Genomic DNA, 20,802 nt, shown 5'->3' with positions numbered 1-20,802 from the left:
TTGCAGCACTCATCATGAGTGGTCCTGGAATTAGCGAGTCCAAAACAAGCGGAGATGCTCCGTAAACTAATTACACAAACCTGTTACATCTTATTTATCTTTCTTTAAATCTTGCGAGCTGTCCACATTTGTATCCAGATGTGTCAGATCAAGCTTATAAACTAATATGCTTTTATCAGTCATTCAGCTCTTAAATGATTGCAGGACATTGCAACCACGACTGTTCCTGATCTTAATTCAGAGGTAAGTTTTTCCCTCCATTAAAAATGTAGCCTCGCAGATGGTTCATTTGTGTTGGTGTTTTCCTACTTCAATGTTGTTTTGACAGTTTGCTCCTGTGATTCTTAATATTTGGTGAGATGCAGCCTTTGCACACCAAGTGTGCAGCACAATGCTGATTTCACAAAAATAAGGAGTTTGTAGTTGGCAATAAGGCTACGATGAAAATCATGCTTCACTTTGCCAGCATTGTGCATTACAAGATAAATTCAAGATGAAGAAGGACATTAGTCTCATTCTTCGTTCACTGGCCCAACAGGAACTATAACAGGATGTTGAGCAGAAGAACGGCGAGAACTCCATGTGTTAAACTACACCTTCCCCAATTCATTAGCATTGCAACTGCAGCTGCCCCTTCACATCCATCTGATACTGCACTACAGCCGAGCCATAAATGTAATTCTTTGTGAAGATACAATCTATTTCATGTTGGTTTATATTATAATTACATCAAGGGAATGCTTGTGGTGTCCTGGTCACACTACATCTTAGTTGGGTTTGGTGGTGAGGCAAATTATTTGACGTCTCCAGTCTGATCCCTACTGTTGGAAGACTGCGTTATGATGAAGGGAATGAGAATCCTGAGATATTCAGCTTTGAAGGAAATGATTAAAAAATGACCTTAGAAATTGTTGTAAATTCTGGTCTGTCGTTGATACCTTCTCAGTTCCAGTGACATCAGTCACTTGTGTGAGCAGTCTGTGCATCGTATTTTTATAGGAGTTGGCTTACACCGCCCTATATCTACTTGTGAGATTGTGAAAACCCAGAATGGGACACTATTATCGCCTTGTGACTTCAAGCGGTTATTCTTGTCAGTGGAATGTGTATTTCTCAAATCTCTCCAAAGGCAGTCCTAATGAACATTTGGTGAGATGAGGCCTGATGTAAATCAAACAGCTGCTTTATTTCACAATAGGGTGAACATACGGAACGGCAATTATGATTGGATTCAATTCAATGCAATACAAAATAAAGAGCACGCCATGCTCCCTGACACCAGTGGGTTGTTTTACTTAACTTAAACAAGATGGCTTCGAGCTCTCCTCCAGCATTTCTTATCTTTTTGCCTCTATGAAAGCCCTCACAGCATTTTCCTTAACTTACCTGACTGCCCTTGTAGCCTTCCTGTTTCAAAAAGCCTCTCTGTCCCTTGTGACCCAGTCTCTGTTCGCAACTAGAAGAGGGATCAAAAACTTTCCAGTGCAATAGGTGAGGTGCTTTTTTGATTGCTGAGACAAATTGCTGATAATTCTAGTCCATGGGGAAACATCAAGACTGGTTCATTAGCATTTTAACTACCTATCATCACAGACTTTTTTTTCTTCAACTTGGTTGAATACGCTCTGCTTTTAACAACCCAACATTAAAAAAATAACTTTTTAAACCCAAATCCTTTGTGGGAAAATATGCAAAAAAACCAAAACATGACTCGGGTATTTAAGATAGTAAAGAGAAGGTAAACACAAACTGCAAATTAAACCTTAGACAAAGGGCACAGGTTGAAACTAGTGAAAATAATTTAGGATTAGTGTCAGGAAATTTCTCACAAGAGCAGCCAACTTGTGAAATGGACTTTCAGTTCGGGCAAAGGATGCAAAACTCCTGGAATTATTTAATCAACTCCTGGAAGCTGTGATTGGGAGGGGGGGGTGGTGGATGTGGGGTGGTGGAGTAGAGGAAGAACTGTCAGTTCCTTCTGTACGAGCTTCATATCTCACCTATAATGTGCCTTGCACTTCTCAAACCTACTGGGAAGTGGTGCCTCCGACGAAATCAAGGGTTCAATTCTGAGGTGCCTGAGTAACTCTGCCTTGCAGCAGAGCATTTCCCTGTGCGGTCACCCGACTGAACAGATCCAGCAATCACAGGAACTGGCGCTTGTGCGTTCTTTTATTTTCCATCACCTAATATTTTTGCCACGTTAAAAGGTTGTTTCTTTTTTAAAAAAATATTGAGAAGGACAAAGGCCCAAATGTAGGGCACCGCCAAGATTGAAAAGAGTAGGAAAGAAGGCTCGGTAAGACAGGGAGGAAAGATTAGTTGGCACCAAGTTTGATTTTTAGAAGCATGTATTGAGGTCTTGGGAAGGAAAGAGTTGAAGGAAGGAGACTGTTGTCTGAAATGTACAGAAAAGCACTGAAGTAAATGAGCACGTATAGTTGAATAATTACACCACTTTCACGAAGGGGAATAATTTTCTCTTTTATGTGGAGGAGGTGTGAATAACCTTTTTGTGTTGCAGAATTTAACAATTGCTAATCAAAACAGTGGGTGGGTGTTATTTTGAAACCTGAATTGGCTCCTAGAAAACTGGCTAATCATAATGCACCTGTAATGATGCTCTTCTCACATCTTTCAAGTAACAAAAAAGGCACTTACTGGCATAACTGATGAATCTTCTGAAATCTAGCTCTACAGTGTGCAATATAGGTGCATAATAGCTCCATAAATTGGAAAAAAAATACCCATTTATCCCCAAGGCTTAGTTTTCCTAAAATGTACAACTCAATTACAAATGGCAGACTCCTTTCCGAGAAAGAAAATGTGATTTTAAGAATTTCTCCATTTAAATGGTCTGGATCCCTCTGTACCTAAAGCTGCTGTGCTCATTTGCATACATTTTTTTTTTGCTCCTTGAGGCCGACCACTTGTTGGAATCAAACCAAAAATGTATTTAGCAATTTGGAGCAGAGGTTGAGACTGGTCAGATGGGTCATGTAAGAAGCCAGCAACTCTGAGCCACTTGTTGCACTAATATTTATTCAAATATCACCACGGCAGTTTGAGAATTTGAATTCAGTTTAAAAAAAATCTAGAAATAAAAAACGGGTATCAGTAAATAGGGCCTTGAAGCTGTTGGATTGTGGTAAAAACCCAACTGGTTCACTCATGTCTTTAAGGGAAGATGACCAGGTTACCCTTACGCGGTCTGGCCTATCTGTCACTCCAGTCCCACATGGTTGACTCTTAACTGCCCTCTGAAGTGGCGTAGCAAGCCACTTGGTTCAAGGAGAAGGCCCACCACCACCTTTTCAGAGCAACTAGGGATGGGCAATAAATGCCACCCTTGCCAGTGATGCCCACGTGCCGAGAATGAATTTAAAAACAGTTAACAGCTGTCAACAATATGTGTATGTTATGTTGCATATAGCTTAAAAAAAAAGATGGATTAGATAAGAAATATTGATGTCAAAATAAAAAGGGAAATCTAGATTTTTGTGAGGAATCATATGTGTGCATTGAGAAAGGAAAGCAGAAAAGAAAAAGGCAAAAATCATTTTTCAAATTATTTATACTTTTCTGTCTCTCTGATCAGGTCACAGATAAACCTAAAACCACAATGACGTGTAATTCAGTAAGTCTTGCTCTTCGTAAATATTTTACTTGGGTTTGGTAGTTAAGGAAACTATTTTACAGAGTTTAAACAGGAGTTGTGATCGGGCCAGGATCTGAAAATAATCAGCTTTACACTTGTAGATAATCATATAAAATTCTGCTGTCTTATATTTGAACATCTATGTAAACATTTTGATAATATTTAGAAATGTTGATCTTTATGAACAGCACTAATTCCACAGAATCCGAAATGTTACATCTGACCCATTGTGCCTGTGATATCTCTTCAATTGGAGCTATCTACTCCAAACTCACATCCTTTCATATTTTTTCTTTTCAAGAACTTATCGAGTTCCCTTTTAAATGAGGCAGTCCCTGCTTCAGTCGTCACCTGCTGCAGCATTACAAGTTCCAATAACGGAATGGTCACCCTATTATAGAAAGGATATTATTAAACTGGAAAGAGTGCAGAAAAGATTTACTAGGATGCTACCGGGACTTGATGGTTTGACTTATAGGGAGAGGTTAGACAGACTGGGACTTTTTTCCCTGGAGAGTAGGAGGTTAAGGGGTGATCTTATAGAAGTCTATAAAATAATGAGGGGCATAGATAAGGACGATAGTCAAAATCTTTTCCCAAAGGTAGGGGAGTCTATAACGAGGGGGCATAGATTTAAGGTGAGAGAGGAGAGATACAAAAGGGTCCAGAGGGGCAATTTTTTCACTCAAAGGGTGGTGAGTGTCTGGAACGAGCTGCCAGAGGCAGTAGTAGAGGCGGGTACAATTTTGTCTTTTAAAAAGCATTTGGACAGTTACATGGGTAAGATGGGTATAGAGGGATATGGGCCAAGTGCAGGCAATTGGGACTAGCTTAGTGGTATAAACTGGGCGACATGGACACGTTGGGCCGAAGGGCCTGTTTCCATGTTGTAACTTCTATGATTCTATGAAAAGAATTCCAACTTCGAGGGTCAAGGATGTCACTGAGCGGCTGTTGAACATCTGGAGAGGGAGGGTGAACAGCCAGAGGTCGTGGTCCATATTGGTATAAACAACATAGGAAGAAAGAGGGATGAGGTCCTGCAGGTAGATTTTAAGGAGTTAGGAAAGAGATTAACAAGCAGACCTCAAAAGTGGTAATCTCCGGATTACACGCGCTAGCAAGTATAGAAATAGGAGGATAGAGAAGATGAATGCGAGGCTGGAGAGATGGTGCAGGATTGAGGGCTTTAGATTCCTGGGGCATTGCGACCGGTTCTGGGGGAGGTGGGACCTGTACAAGCCGAACAGGGTTGCACCTCAACAGGGCCAGGACCAATGTCCTCGCGGGAAGGTTTGCTAATGATGTTGAGGAGGGTTTAAACTTGCTTAGCAGGGGGATGGGAACCTGAGTGTAGATTCAGAAGGGAGAGAAGCAGAGCTGGAAATGGAAGGCAGAAAATTAGTAAGTGAGTTTGGAAGGCAGAGGAAACAAAGGTTAGAAACTAGACATCAAAGGAGTTTGGCCGTGCTTAATGGTATATACCTCAATGCAAGGAGTGAATAAGGCAGATGAGCTAAGGACACAGATAGACACATGGAAATACGATATCTTAACTATTATAGAAACATGGCTTAAACAGGGGCAGGAATGGCAGCTCAACGCTCCTGGTTACAGGGTTTACAGATGAGATAGAGAGGGGGATAAAAAAGGAGGGAGGGGGTGGCAATATTGATTAAAGAAACAATTACAGCTGTGAGGGGGGATGATATGTTGGAAGGATCATCAAATGAGGCCATACGGGTTGAGCTAAAGAACAAAAAAGGGGCAGTCACACTGCTGAGAGTGAAAAGGACACGGACCGCTCAAAAGTAAAATTATTCAATTGGAGAATGGCCAATTTCAATGGGATGAGAACAGATCTGGCCTGTGTAAATTGGAATCAAAGATTGGTAGGCAAAACTGTAATTGAACAGTGGGTAGCCTTTAAAGAGGAGATGGTTCGGGTACAGTCTTGGCACATTCCCATGAGGCAGAAAGGTAGGGCAACTAAAGCCAGAGCTCCCCGGATGACAAAAGAGATAATGGGCCCGATATTAGGAGGGAGGCAGGTTGGCAGCGGGGGGGTCGACTGGGCGCGTGGGTAACGTGCCCAGTGAAATCGGGGTGCTCCGCCACGATCGCAGCCCAATTGAAGGTACTTATGCGTGTTTCCGGGTCAGCAGGAGAAGCCCTATTTAAAGGGGCAGTCCTCTAATGCTCGGCCTGCAGCAAAGAACCAATTTTGGAGCATGGAGCAGGCCAGAGGCAAGGCAGCTCCAAGGTTCTCTGACTCCTCACTCCAGGTGCTGCTCAATGGGGTGAGGAGGAGGAGGGAAATTTTTTTCCCATCGGATGGGAGGAAGTGGCCTCCCTCTGCCACCAAGAAGGCCTGGCTCGAGGTGGCAGAGGAGGTCCCAGCAGCAGCAATGTGTGCTGAACCTGGGTCCAGTGCAGGAAGCGCTTAAATGACCTAACCAGGTCAGTCAAAGTGAGTATACTTACACATTCTCCCACACTCCGTCTTCTACATCACCTCCACCACCACACAACTCCTTCTGCACTGCCACCACACGCTCTCGCATCACTCCTCACATCCACTCAACTATCATCCTCACCTTGCCTGCACTTACTCACCGCCCCAGTTCCCATTCGAACACTACCACGCAACCCAATCCTCATACAATCTCATGGCTATGTCTCATACGCACCCTCCCATGCATCTCCCTCACGCTCACCCCCACCCACACCAATGCATGCAGCGGGTCATTATGCAACCATCACTCAATCACGCCTCTCTGTGTTTTGCCTTGTTAGGAGAAGAGATGCCAGAATGCCTGGGAGAGGGAAAGGACTGGAGGGGGCCCCCCACACCAGGTGGTCTTAATGGACGCGGAGCAGCAGGCGTTGGAACTAAGCCAAACGCTGGAGTGCCTGTCCGTGGCGGACGCCGAGACTGGGAGCGCACAAGCGGCTGGTGACAGAAACCTAACACTCAGCACTCATGAAAAGGAGTGTCATCGAGGGCCAGCAGCACATTGCCAGATACGTTGCTATGGCGGCCCCCATCTGGAAGATGTACGTTTGAGGGGGTCCGCAAGGTAGGTACATGTGTCTGCACACCGGGGTTGAGGTTCCAAGTTGGTGAATTTTATTGTTAGGAGGAGGGTGGTGGAGGCCAAACTTTGTCCAAAGTGACAGAGTGGCCTCCTGCAATGAGTGAGGGTCTCCCACCCCCACCTGTCAAATGGACCTTTGCAGCTCCCACAGGCTGGTGGCTGCAACACGTCTGTTTCCCAGTATGGGAAACACGCTCAGTTGACCTGAAAATCCCACCCCTTCTAAAATATCCTCCCAATCAGGTCTGCAAATGACTTGAAGTATCAAAATAATTGCCTTAAGTGGGATCCCGCCAGCTTTAATTGTCGGTGGGAATCCCGCATGAGGGGGCTGCGTGCGCATCTAAGCGCATCATTGGGGAACCCGGAAGTGGGCGGGTTGGAGCCGGGCTCCGGATCTGCCCCGGGAATCCCGAATTTTCGGAGCCCCCCGCCACGAACGCACCCGCTTGGCCATCCTAAAGTCAACCCCAATGAGTAAGATGAATCGGAAACAGATGTCGGGTTGATAACACAAGTGAGAACCAGGCAGAATACAGAAAGTTCAGAGGGGAAGTGAAAAAGGAAATAAGAGGGGCAAAGGGAGAGTATGAGAATAGACTGGCAGCCAACATAAAAGGGAATCCAAACGTCTTCTACAGGCATTTAAGCAGTAAATGGGACGTAAGAGGAGGGGTGGGGCCGATTAGGGACCATAAAGGAGATCTACTCATGGAGGCAGAGGAGATGGCTTAGGCACTAAATGAGTACTTTGCATCTGTCTTTACCAAGGAAGAAGATGCTGCCAGAGTCTCAGTAAATGAAGATATAGTTGATAAACTGGATAGGCTAGAAATTGATAAAGAAGAGGTTCTAGAAAGGCTAGTTGTACTTAAAGTAGATAAGTCATCCGGTCCGGATGGGATGCATCCTAGGTTGCTGAGGGAAGGGTGGAAATCGCAGAGGTACTGGCCATAATCTACCAAACATCCGTAGATATGGGGGTGCCAGAGGACTGGAGAATTGCAAATGTTACACCTTTGTTCAAAAAAGTGTGTAAGGATAAACCCAGCAACTACAGGCCAGTCAGTTTAACCTCAGTGGTGAGGAAACTTTTAGAAACGATAATCCGGGATAGAATTAACAGTCACTTGGACGAAGGTTTATTGATAAGGGAAAGCCAGCACGGATTTGTTAAAGACAAATCATGTTTAACAAACCTGATAGAGCTTTTTGGTGAGGTAACAGAGAGGGTAGATGAGGGCAATTCAGTTGATGTATATATGGACTTTCAAAAGGTGTTTGATAAAGTGCCGCATGGTAGGCTTATCATCAAGATTGCGGCCCATGGAACAAAGAGGGCAGTAGCAACATGGATACAGAATTGGCTAAGGGACAGGAAACAGAGAGTAGTGGTGAACGGTTGTTTTTCGGACTGGAGGGAGGTGTACAGTGGTGTTTCCCAGGGATCAGTGCTGGGACCATTACTTTTCTTGATATATATTAATGACTTGAACTTGGGTGTACAGGGCACAATTTCAAAATTTGTAGATGACACAAAACTTGGAAGGGTAGTAAACAGTGAGGAGGATCATGATAGACAAGAGGATATAGACAGGCTGGTGGCATGGGCGGACACGTGACAGATGAAATTTGACACAGAAAAATGTGAAGTGATATATTTTGGTAGGAAGAAGAAGGAGAGACAATATAAATTCTAAAAGGAGTACAGGAACAGAGAGATCTGGGGGTATTTGTGCACAAATCATTGAAGGTGGCAGGGCAGGTTGAGAAAGTGGTTAAAAAAGCAAACGGGATCCTGGGCTTTATAAATAAAGGCATAGAGTACAAAAGCAAGGAAGTCATGATGAACCTTTAGAAAAGATTGGTTCGGCCACAACTGGAATATTGTGTCCAGTTCTGGACACCGCACTTCTATCTCTGTCTCCCTTTTAAAACAACGGTACAACATGTGAAGGCCATAGAGAGGGTGCAGAAGAGATTTATTAGAATGATTCCAGGGATGATGGACTTTAGTTACATGGATAGACTGAAGAAACTGGGGTTGTTCTCCTTGGAACAGAGACGGTTGCGAGGAGATTTGATAGAGGTATTCAAAATCAGGAGGGGTCTAGACAGAATAGATAGAAAGAAACTGTTCCCATTGGAAGTGTCAAGAACCAGAGGAAATAGATTTAAGGTGATTGGCAAAAGAACCAAAGGTGACAGGAGGAAAAACTTTTTTACATAGCAAGTGGCTTGGATCTGGAATGCACTGCCCGAGGGAGTGGTGGAGACAGATACAATCATGGCCTTCAAAAGGGAACTGGATAAGTACTTGAAAGGAAAAATTTTGCAGGGCTGCAGGGATAGGGTTGGGGAGTTGGACTAGCTGGATTGCTCTTGCACAGAGCCGGCATGGACTCGATGGGCCGAATGGCCTCCCTCCCTGCTGTAACCTTTCTATGATCAGTCAGAGGGAGATAGAAGAGCAAATATGTAGGCAAATTTCTGAGAAGTGCAAAAACAATAGGGCAGTAATAGTAGGGGATTTCAACCACCCTAATATTAACTGGGATACAATCTGTGCAAAAGGTATCGAGGATGCAGAATTCTTAAATTGCATTCAGGTGAACTTTTTTAGCCAGGATGTAGCAAGCCCAACTGGAGGTAGGGGGCAGTTCTGGATTCAGCTTTAGGGAATGAAGCTGGGCAGGTGGAATGAGTAGTAGTGATCATAATTCAGTTAGATTTAGCATAGTTATGGACAAGGACACAGATAGAACAGGAGATAGAACTGGAGTAAAAGTTCTAAATTGGGGAAAGGCCAATTTTACTAAGCTGACAAGTGATTTAGCAAAAGTGGATTGGAAACAGCTACTTGAAGGTAAATCAATGTCAGAGCAGTGGGAGGCATTCAAGGGGGAGATTCAAGGGGTTCAGAGTAAACATGATCCCACAAAGAAAAAGGGTGGGACTGCCAAATCTAGAGCCCCCTGGATGACAAGGGGCATACAGGATAAGATAAGGCAAAAAAGGGAAGCTTATGACAGACACCAAGAGCTCAATACTGCAGAAAGCCTTGAGGAGAATAGAAAATGCAGGGGTGAAATTAGAAAGGAAATTAGGAAAGCAAAGAGAGGGCATGAAAAAATACTGGCAAGTAAAATTAAGGCAAACCCAAAAATGTTTTATAAATACATAAAGAACAAGAGGGTAACTAAGGAAAGAGTAGGGCCTGTTAGAGACCAAAAAGGTAACCTATGTGTGGAGGCGGAAGATGTGGGTATGGTTCTTAATGAATACTTTGCGTCCGTCTTCACAAAAGAGGGGGACGATGCAGAGATTGTATTTAAGGAGGAGGAGTGTGAAATATTGGATGGAATAAACATAGTGGAAGTATTAAAGGGAGTAGCATCTTTGAAAGTAGATAAATCGCCAGGCCCGGATGAAATGTATCCCAGGCTGTTAAGAGAAGCAAGGGAGGAAATGGCGGAGGCTCTGACCATCATTTTCCAATCCTCCCTGGCTACAGGCGTGATGCCGGAGGATTGGAGGACTGCTCACGTTGTACCGTTGTTTTAAAAGGGAGAAAGAGATAGATTGAGTAATTCTAGGCCAGTCAGTCTAATCTCGATGGTGTGCAAATTACTGGAATCAATTCTGAGGGACAGCATAAATCGTCATAGGTTGTGTCTGACTAACTTGATTGAATTTTTTGAGGAGGTAACAAGGATGGTCGATGAGGTAACACATTTTGATGTAGTGTACATGGATTTTAGCAAGGCTTTTGATAAGGTCCCACGTGGCAGACTGGTCAAAAAAGTAAAAGCCCATGGGATCCAAGAGAAAGTGGCTAGTTGAATCCAAAATTGGCTCAGTGGCAGGAAGCAAAGGGTAATGGTTGATGTGTGTTTTTGAGACTGGAAGGCTGTTTCCAGTGGGGTTCCATAAGGCTCAGTACTGGGTCCTTTACTTTTTGTGGTATATATTAATGATTTGGACTTGAATGTGGGGGGCTTGATCAAGAAGTTTGCAGATGATACAATAATTGGCCGTGTGGTTGATAGTGAGGAGGAAAGCTGTGGACTGCAGGAAGATATCAATGGACTGGTCAGGTGGGCAGAAAAGTGGCAAATGGAATTCAATCCAGCGAAGTGTGAGGTAATGCATTTGGAGAGGGCAAACAAGGCAAGGGAGTACACAATATATAGGAGGATACTGAGAGGTGTAGAGGAACAGAGGGACCTTGGAGTGCATGTCCATAGATCCCTGAAAGTAGCAGGACAAGTAGATAAGGTGGTTAAAAACATATACGGGATACCTTCCTTTATCAGCCGAGGCATAGAATATAAGAGCAGGGAGTTAATGCTGGAACTGTATAAAAAACTGGTTAGGCCACAGCTTGAGTACTGCGTACAGTTCTGGTCACCAGGAAAGATGTGATTGCACTAGAGAGGGTACAGAGGAGATTTGCGAGGATGTTGCCAGGGCTGGAGAATTTTAGCTATGAGAAAAGATTGGAGAGGCTGGGGTTGTTTTCTTTGGAACAGAGGAGGCTGAGGGGAGATTTAATTGAGATATATAAAATTATGACAGAACTAGATAGAATGAATAGGGAGAACCTAATTCTCTTAGCAGAGGGGTCAGTGACCAGGGGGCATAGATTTAAAGTAATTGGTAGAAGGATTAGAGGGGAGCTGAGGAGAAATGTTTTCACCCAGAGGTTGGTGGGGGTCTGGAACTCACAGCCTGAAAGGGTGGTAAAGGCAGAAACCCTCAACTCATTTAAAAAGTACTTGGATGTGCACCTGAAGTGCTGTAACCTACAGGGCTACAGACCAGGTGCTGGAAAGTGGGTTTAAGCTGGATAGCTCTTTTTTGGCCGGCACGGACACGATGGGCTGAATGGCCTCCTTCTGTGCCGTAACTCTCTATGATTCTCTCTTTGCTTATTGTGATGATCCTTGTTACTGATTGATTAACCTATCTTTCACCCTTTCAACATCTGCTATCATTTTGAAAATTGCAATTCATTCTTCCTGTTAGCTTGCTCTGTTCCAGATGAAAAGCCTTAATTTTTTCAAGCCTTTCTTAATAATATCTCTCGCTTGGTAACAGTTTAGTAATCTTCACTGTACCCATTCCATGACTGCAGTTCCAAGTTTGCATTAAAAACTCACTTTTTCTTTTTTATGTACTGTAATGTTGCACAATTTTCTCTCCTTTTGGCCTTCATTGAAAACATAATAACACTTAAAAAAAACTTTCATGCATTTAGGATCGTGCCAAGACTCGGTAATTGTAGAAATGAATGAAAACTCCATTGCCACATTCTACTGGTGTTTTTTTCCCAGTAAAATTAACACCCAGGGGAATATGTGCCCACACCCTTCTCTTCAAAAGCATTTGAACAAGTTCTTTTTATGAATGAAGATGAAATTCACTTTACTACAGCAGATGTGTTGTGTTCCAGATCATTAAACCCATTATCTGCTTATTTGTACCATTAGTCAGCCTATCTGTACTCCAGAGCTTTATCTGTGGGGTTCTTCTCTCTTTCTGTTTTAATCAGTTCTGTTTTCATTTCCTGATTTTCAAATTCCTCTCCTCCATCCTCCAAGTGTTCTCTCTTTCCCTCTCACACCAATGCTTTTCTGCACTTATCTCTCCTAAGCTCAAACTACACCACTGTACCCACTTTGTATCCTCACTATGTTGAAATCGAAACTCATCCACCATCTGCTACATTCTATCATTGCTACACTCATTCTTTCCCAGAATCTCCAAGCTGTTGCAACCCTTGGTTCGCTATGTCTTCCTACAGTATCACTGTACCATGACTTTCTGATTTACCTGGGCCTCCATTCTTCTTTTCCCACCCTTGGTGGTGCTTGCACTATGGGCCTCCCCTCTTGACATTAGTTTATTAATTTCTAAAAATGCAACCTTTCTCATCAGTGCAGTTTAAGTGACCAAGCCAAAATAAGGAAAAGTAAGAGCTGGAAAATATCCTTTGTCAGACTGATGTAAGACCTTAACTTGTCTTTTCTCTGCAGATATGACTGACCTGTGTATTGCTAGCATTTTCTGTTCTTAATTCATAGTTCCACCATTGGCAGTTTTAATTTATATCTAGACTCATGGAGGATGTTTTTTTGGTACTGCAGAATGGATCTCAGAATCTGTAGACTAAAACGTTGCTGTTTTTATTTAAAGACAAGGAAGCCGCGATCTTGGTGGAACAAATGGCTTTACAATATCGAATTACATCGAGTTACATCAAAACTACAGCACAGAAACAGGCCATTCTGCCCAACTGGTCTGTGTCAATGTTTATGTTCCACACGAGGCTCCTTCCTCCCTACTTCATCTAACCCTATCAGGATACCCTTCTATTCTATTCCCCTTATGTGCTTACCTAGCTTCCCCTTAAATGCATCTATGCTATTTGCTTCAACTACTCCTTGTGATAGCAGGTTCCACATTCTTATCACTTAAAGAAGTTTCTCCTGATATTCCTATTGAATTTATTACCAACTATTTTATATTTATGACCTCTAATTTTGGTCTCCCCACGTGGAAACATTTTCTCTACGACTACCCTATCAAACCCTATCGTTATCTTAAAGACCTCCATCAGGTCACTCCTCAGCCTTCTCTTTTCTGGAGTAAAGAGTCCCAGCCTGTTCATCCTTTCCTGATAAGGATACCCTCTCAATTCTGGTATAATCCTTGTGAATCTTTTTTCCACCCTCTCCAATGCCTCTGTATCCTTTCTATAATATGGAGACCAGAACTGTTCACAATACTCCAAGTGCGGTCTAACCAAGGTTCTTTGCAAGTTTAACATAACTTCTTTTCTTTTCAATTCTGTTCCTCTAGAAATGAACCTAGTGCCTGATTTGCCTTTTTTATGGCCTTATTAACCTGCGTCGCTACTTTTAGCAATTTGTGTATCTGTACCCTGAGGCCCCTTTGCTCCTCCATCCTGTTGAGACTCTTCTTATCCAAGCAGTATGTGGCCTCTTTATTCATCCTACCAAAATGCACCACCTCACGCTTATCTGTATTGAAATTCATTTAACAATTACAAGTCCATTCTGCTAGTTTATTAGTGCCCTCTTGTAATTTGACACATTTTTATTTAACTACACCCCCCAATTTGGTGTCATCTGCAAATTTTGAAATTGTACTTCCGATTCCCGAATCTAAATCGTTAATGTAAATTGTGAACAACAGTGGTCCCAGCACCGATCCCTATGGAACACCACTTCCTACCTTTTGCCAGTCTCAGTAGCTACCCTTAACCCCTACTCTGTGTTTTCTGTTTTGTAGCCAACTTGCTATCCATTCTGCGACCTGTCCCCTGACTCCACATGCTCTGACCTTAACCATGAATCTACAATGTGGTACCTTATCGAAGGCCTTTTGAAAATCTAAATATATTACATCTACAGCATTACCCTTGCTACACTTTCTGTAACTTCTTCAAAGAATTCAGTAAGGTTGGTCAAGCATGGCCTTCCCTTCTGAAATCCATGCTGACTATTCTTTATTATATTTTTGTTCTTTAGGTGTATTTCTATTACATCTATGAGTAAAGATTCCATTATCTTTCCTACCACCGACATTAAGCTAACTGATTTATAGTTCCCTGGACTTGTTCTATCTCCCTTTTTAAATATAGGAATAACACTAGCTGTCTGCCAGTCCTCTGGCACTATTCCCCTTTCTGGTGATTTTTTATATATATGTAATATTGCTTCTGCTATCTCCTCCCTAACTTCTTTTAACATTTGCGGATGCAATCCATCTGGACCAGGGGTCTTATCCTTCCTAAGTTTGATTACTTTATCAATTTACTCCCCCCTTTCTATCTTAAATGTTTTAATATCTTTTTCAATCTCTTCTTCTACTGTCCTGCCCATCTTATTGGTCTCCATTGTAAATACAGAGGCAAAGTAACTATTTAATATTTCTGCCATTTCGCTGTTGTTACCTGTGAGTTTACCGTGTGTATCCCTTAGTGGCCCTATCCCTATTCTGATTTTTATTTTTTTATTCATGTGTCTGTATAATACTTTACTATTTTTTTTAATATTCCTTGATAATTTAATATTATAGTTCCTTTTTGCTTTCCTAATTGTTTTTAGACTTCTTTCCTAACCTCTTCATATTCCCTTTTGTCATCCTCTCCTTTATTGTCTATGTACTTAGAGTATGCCTTTTTCTTTAGTTTCAATTTTACCCGCATCTCTTTATTCATCCATGGTGTTTCATTATTGGTTAGTTTGTTCTTGCTTTTTAGAGGAATAGACTTCTGAACTTTATTGATCACTGTTTTAAATATTGTCCACTGCTGTTCTATTTCTTTGTCTGTCAATTTTTTTTACAGTTTACCTGTCCTAGTTCCATTCGCTTTCCCTCACAATTAACTTTTTTCCAATCTATTACTTGGGTCTTTGTCTTACTTATGTCTTTCTCAATCATTATTTTAACTTTATTATGTTATGATCGCTATTGCCTAGATGTTCCCATATGCTTACTTCTCTTATCTGTTTTCGTTCATTTCCCATCACTTGATCCAACAGTGATTCCTCTCTTGTTGGGCTTCTCACTTACTGGGTAAGAAAGGAGTCATGTACACACTGTAGAAAATCTATTCCCTGTTCTCCTTTCCTTACCTCTTGCCAGTTTATTGGGGGTGGTTGAAATCGCCCATGATTATTATTTTTTTAAACTCATTTTGTAGATTTGTTTACTTATTTCACCTTCCACTACCAGATGGTCTGTAGAATATACTTATTAACGTGATCGATCCCTTCTTATCCCGCTGCCTTAATCCATATGGATTCTGTTTCTATTTTAATTACTTATGTCCCTATTTTCTATTGCCATTATGTTGTCTCTAATTAGTACAGCAGCCCCACCCCTATTCTTCCTTCCCTCTCCTTTCTAAATACATTATATCCTGCAATATTGAACTGCCAGTCCTGTTCCTTATGAAACCATGTTTCTGTTATCCCTCCTACACCTGGCTCCTCGCTTTGAGTTATTACCTCCAGTTCCCCTGTTTTGTTTCGGATGCTGTGCACATTGCTGTACAGGCAATTTAATTTGTTTTTAGTCATTGTTGCCCTCCCTTTGTTTTGAACAGTCACTTTGTACTTTTTGTTCTATAACTGTATTTGTTAATATTTTCTTAGTTTGTCAGGTTATGGAAACTTATTTATTCAGAAGTTTTTTTAATCTTGAAATTGAGAGGTGCAAGTCTGAAAATGAAGCCATGTTCACTTTTGCTGACCATTCAGTTTGTATTTTGTATTGGATATTAATAAGTCAACTGCTAATTGGTGCCTCACCGAAATTGCTCAATTTTCCAACGCCTTTAAATGCTAGTTTTCATCACAGTTTATTTAAACGATGCTTGGATATTGTTTAAATGATCTTGCTGTATCTTCCCGTTTGGCGTGTCTGGCGCTCCTGACAGACAAACAGTTTGCCACAATTTTAAAACGATTATAAATATTGGGTGCTTTCTGCCTCCTCGTCTTGCAAGGTCTAATAAGGTCACGGGTATCAAACTTTTCATGAATTTACGGCACGATGTGCATAAACAGACGCGTTATCTAATAACGATAAGAATGCAGTATTTGGACACATTGGATCGGCATCTCAAGGTGACGTGAGAGAAACGTGCAATTTCCCCCTATGTTTGCAATAGTCAACTAACTTTAAAAAAAAATAGACGAGCTTCAATATTTACTCAACCACCCAACAGCTAAATATTTGACCCTTCAACAAAATTGGTCCTTACCTAGTGGTAGAACGACAAAGAATGGGAGCCAACAGAGTATGAAGCCTCCCACTACTATTCCCAGTGTCTTGGCGGCTTTCTTCTCCCGAGAAAACTTGAGGAGTAATACTGAGAAGTGAGTCCGAAGTTGATTTCCTTTGTTTTTGGAGTTGTGTTCAGAAAGTCGAGGAGAACTATTTTCTTGCGTGTTTTTGCGGTGGATCCGTAATGTCACTTCGTCCGTATGTGACCTCTCTCTCTTCTCCCCAGCTTTCAAACTTTTGGTTTCTCTCTTGGCCACGATGTAGACTCTGCAGTACATGAGGAGGATGATGGTCAACGGGACGTAGAATGACCCAAAGGCGGAAAATAAGACGTAGCCAGGTTCTTCGGTGATTTTGCAGATGGTTTCGTCTTCTGGTGGGGGCTCCTTCCAGCCAAACAATGGACCAACTGATATAACCAGGGCGAGCACCCAAACCACCACCAGGGTCAACAGCCCCCTCCTCTCAGTCATAATGGTCGCGTGTCTCAAGGGATAGCTGACTCCGATGTACCGGTCGATGGATATAACGCACAGGCTCATGATGGAAGCGGTGGAACAAAGGACATCCATTGCTGCCCAAATATTGCAGAAGATTCTACCAAATGCCCAGTGACCAAGGATTTCCAAGATGGCAGAGAAGGGCAGCACGGTGCAGCTCAGGAGGAGATCTGCAATGGCGAGATTGATTATGAAATAATTGGTGACTGTCTGGAGGTGCCTGTGACAGACCACGGATAGTATAACTAATATGTTGCCTAGAATTGCAAATAGAATGAAAAACCCAAGCACGATGCCTAAAACGACTGCTCTGGTCGCGTTGCCGGGGTAATTGCAAGTGGAACAATTCAGAATCAGCACCGATGTCTTATTTTCAGAAAGGAACCCCATTTTATTTATTTTTTGTTGGAGATTGGGGCGATCTCGCCTTATCTGAAACGTCCCTGCAACCAAAGTAACTCCCACTGTCTAGTTGTACAGTTCAGCTGAGGAGCAGTCTAACTTCTCAATGGGATTTGCTCTTCACTGGTGTTGGAGATCCAAATGGCGAGACGATCCCTGATGCCTTGGCAAGAAATCTTCGGGTTCAGTCTGCAGCTTATCTCTCCCAGCAACAATCGCGAAGACCTGTGGAGAGAAGAGTATACAACATTGAATCAGGAGTTGAGTGAACGTCAGGGCTACACAACTGAACACTTCCAACCAAGACTTCAAAGCGTTTGCTTTTTCCCCTCGCAAACAAACCTCTGCCTACCGACCTGTCAATCTCGATTAAATTTCACATTCATTGTCCTCATCTAACAGTCCCAGATTGGATGTGTCTATTTAGAAGGGGCACATTCTGGAGATTGGGAGACTGATGGGGAGGAAATGACTACAGGGACTCCACGGGAGCGTGGGAGAGAGAGAGAGAGAGAGGGAAAGAAACATTTTGAACAATGTTTTGCAGCAAACAGATCGTGTCGGATTGTTACAGAAAGAATGCAGGCTCCTGAAATGGTTAACTTTTGCAAACCCCTTTCAGAATCAGAAAATAGAATAGATCTTGTCAGAAGGAGAAAAGCTGTCACATCGCCGTTAATTGGAATTGATTTTTACTGCTAATTGTAATTGTCCCTTTAAAATGTTAGAAATTAAAGAACGCAACTGTTTGTTATTTTTTGTCTTTAAAATCGGCGGAGTCAATAATCTTAGGTCTTATTCGGTGTGCGGGAACTGCTTACTTACATTCTTTGCACTGAATTATCCAACTCTTCACGATGAGCTCAGGCAACAAATCGCGGTCGGTCACAGTGATAAACCAGAATTTCCCAAAAGATTGTAGTTCCCGCGACTGAAGCCTGGCAAACACTCCCCGTTGATGCGTCTGCGATCAGACTGCAAAAATGCAAACTGCTCGTGGCTTTGCTTGAAAGATCATCTGCAAATCTTTGATTTGGAGGAGAGAGAGAGAGAGAGAGAGAACACCTTTGCTAAACTAACTCCCTCTATTGAGCATTCAACAAATGTACGAGGTCTGACGAGGTCTGACAGACCCAACAGGGACGGTGACTCTGCTGTTGATGTAGTTACTGCGTGTCTCCACGTCAGTCGTGATGAATGGATTCATGTACCAAGAGAATTCCGCTCACCAAGTCATGCCATTTGGTTCGCTCATCATGAGGTGACCTGCATTAACCTCGCTTTGAACCTCTGACTCCTTCAGTGCAGCATTAATTCTAATTACAGAAGGCCGCTTTGTTTAGAACTAGAGCAATTCTGTCCAATGCGTGACAATCCATTAATCAACGAGAGATAAGTTTGGAGGGGACATCAATATGTATTTTCCAGTGGAACCATGTTGGGAGGTATTTGAGGGGCTTGGTGTATATTTCCCTGCAAGACTACCTCTGTGTGACAACTTTCCTGTCCTGCTCATTATAATGAAGCAAACCTCCCAGAGTTGGCAAAAGATGAAGGGGAGGTGAGATCGCCCCATTCTCAATGTGTTGTGGCTTTGAGGCATCAAGATAGGGTTCCATCTTCATTTGGCTGGTGGTGGGTTGGATGTGTAAATGTGTAGCAGAGGAGATTCCTCCTTAATACCTTTCAGTGAAGGAGAAAGTGTCTGTAGTTTGAACAGTGTCCAAATGACTCTCTGAAATTGATTACATCAGTCAATTCCACAGACCAGTGCTCATTGCTGACTTACAGTTCATAGGCAGGACTGAAGGGCAAGCCAACCTTAAATCAACTGATTATAGTTTTGGATCAGATGACGAGAGGTGGCAGTCTGGTACCTGTAGATGTGATGCAGAGTTGGTAGGCCTGTCAGCTCGTGAGTTACTTCCTGTCCAAGAGACAATACAATCACCAGCTTCTCAATGCCTATTCAATTTGAATGTTCAAAGCCAGGGTTTCAACAATTTTTTAAAAGTTTGAGCAGCCCAATGGCTCACTCTGATTTTTGAAAAAACTTTGCATGCCACCAGGTTAAGTCAGCACTTCTGCTGACACACCAAGATTTCGAAAGCAGGGTCGTCAGCCCTTAAGATCCAGTGTTTCTAGAGTTCCCAAGCAGAGGTCTGAGGCATGGGAAGTGCAGCCCTCTTGCTGCTGGCACTCCAACAGGGACCGGATTAACACAACCGCAGTAAAAAGGGGACCGATGGGCCTCTTAAGTTATGGGTCTCTCTGTGCATTTGTCTCCTGGAGCTCAAACGTAAGTACAAAAATGCTTTGGTTGACTGGCTTATTAATGCATGTGTGGCATTCAAACACACCCAGCAGCTGGAGGGCCTTAAAAGACTCTGGGAGATTGATGCAGTTTGATGCCAAAGAATGTGACTTCATGCATTTTGGGAGGAATGAGAGTATACATTCAATGAAGAGATACTGAATGGTGTGAAAGAACAAAGAGACCTAGGAGTTCAGATACATAATCCTTTGAAAGGTGCAGAGAGATAAAGCCTTAAAAAGGGCCAATAGTATTTTGGGTTTAATAAATAGAGGCGTGGAACACGAAAACAAAGAGGTCATCATAAATTTGTGCAAGGAAATGGTTAGGTCACAGTTAGAGTACTGTGCACAGTTTTGGGCATCCCATTGTACAAAGGACCTTAAAGCCATTAAGCATGGGTAGCATAAATTCACCAGGATGATGCCGGGGATAAGAAACTTTAATTGTGAGAAGACATTTATGAAAGTGGGACTATTTCTACTGGAGCAGAAAAGCCGGAGGAGATTTAATGGAGATTTTTGGTAGACTGAATAGTGAAAGATTGGGGAATGTTTGATTGGGGAGTCAGTGATGAGCACCAATTTAAAATTGGCATGGAGAGAGTTTAGGAGAAATGTCTTAATGCAAAGTTTTGTTGGAGCATGGAATACTTCACCACAAGAAATAGTTGATGGAGAGGCCACTACATCTTTCAAAAGAAAAGTGGCTGAACATTTGAAGCAGAGGAATATGCTGGTCTATAGAGAGAGCGCAGGATAGTGGGATTAGTTTTGGATTGCTCTAGCTAACAGCTAGCACAGACACAGTGGGCTGAATAGTCTCTGTGCTGTAAATTTATATGGATCTATCAATGTTTTTTATATGCATGTGCATACACGTGTGTGTAATTTACAGTTCACACTTGTAATTACAATTTTCTTCAAATGTTAAGATCTTGCTCAACCACATCCTCTCCTCCCAGGAAGGTGGATGTTAAAATTATGCATTGTTGTGTCAAGATAGGAA

At 42.5% G+C, this 20,802-nt stretch overlaps 1 protein-coding gene across 1 annotated transcript in view; it reads right to left on the bottom strand.

The window, feature by feature from the left end:
• The window catches only part of LOC137336132 (alpha-1A adrenergic receptor-like), a 29,041-nt gene extending 11,573 nt beyond the window's left edge, over positions 1 to 17,468 (bottom strand). Inside the window, exon 1 of the mRNA XM_068001615.1 lies at positions 16,556 to 17,468. Within this exon, the coding sequence (XP_067857716.1) occupies positions 16,556 to 17,468 (913 nt within the window). The remainder of the gene's footprint in view (positions 1 to 16,555) is intronic.
• Positions 17,469 to 20,802: the final 3,334 nt, after the last annotated feature.

This window comes from Heptranchias perlo, chromosome 20 (assembly GCF_035084215.1).
Source record: "Heptranchias perlo isolate sHepPer1 chromosome 20, sHepPer1.hap1, whole genome shotgun sequence".
Classification (NCBI taxonomy): Eukaryota; Metazoa; Chordata; class Chondrichthyes; order Hexanchiformes; family Hexanchidae; genus Heptranchias; species Heptranchias perlo.
The sequence above is the reverse complement of the archived record's forward strand: the minus strand, read 5'-3'. Positions and strand labels throughout refer to the sequence as shown.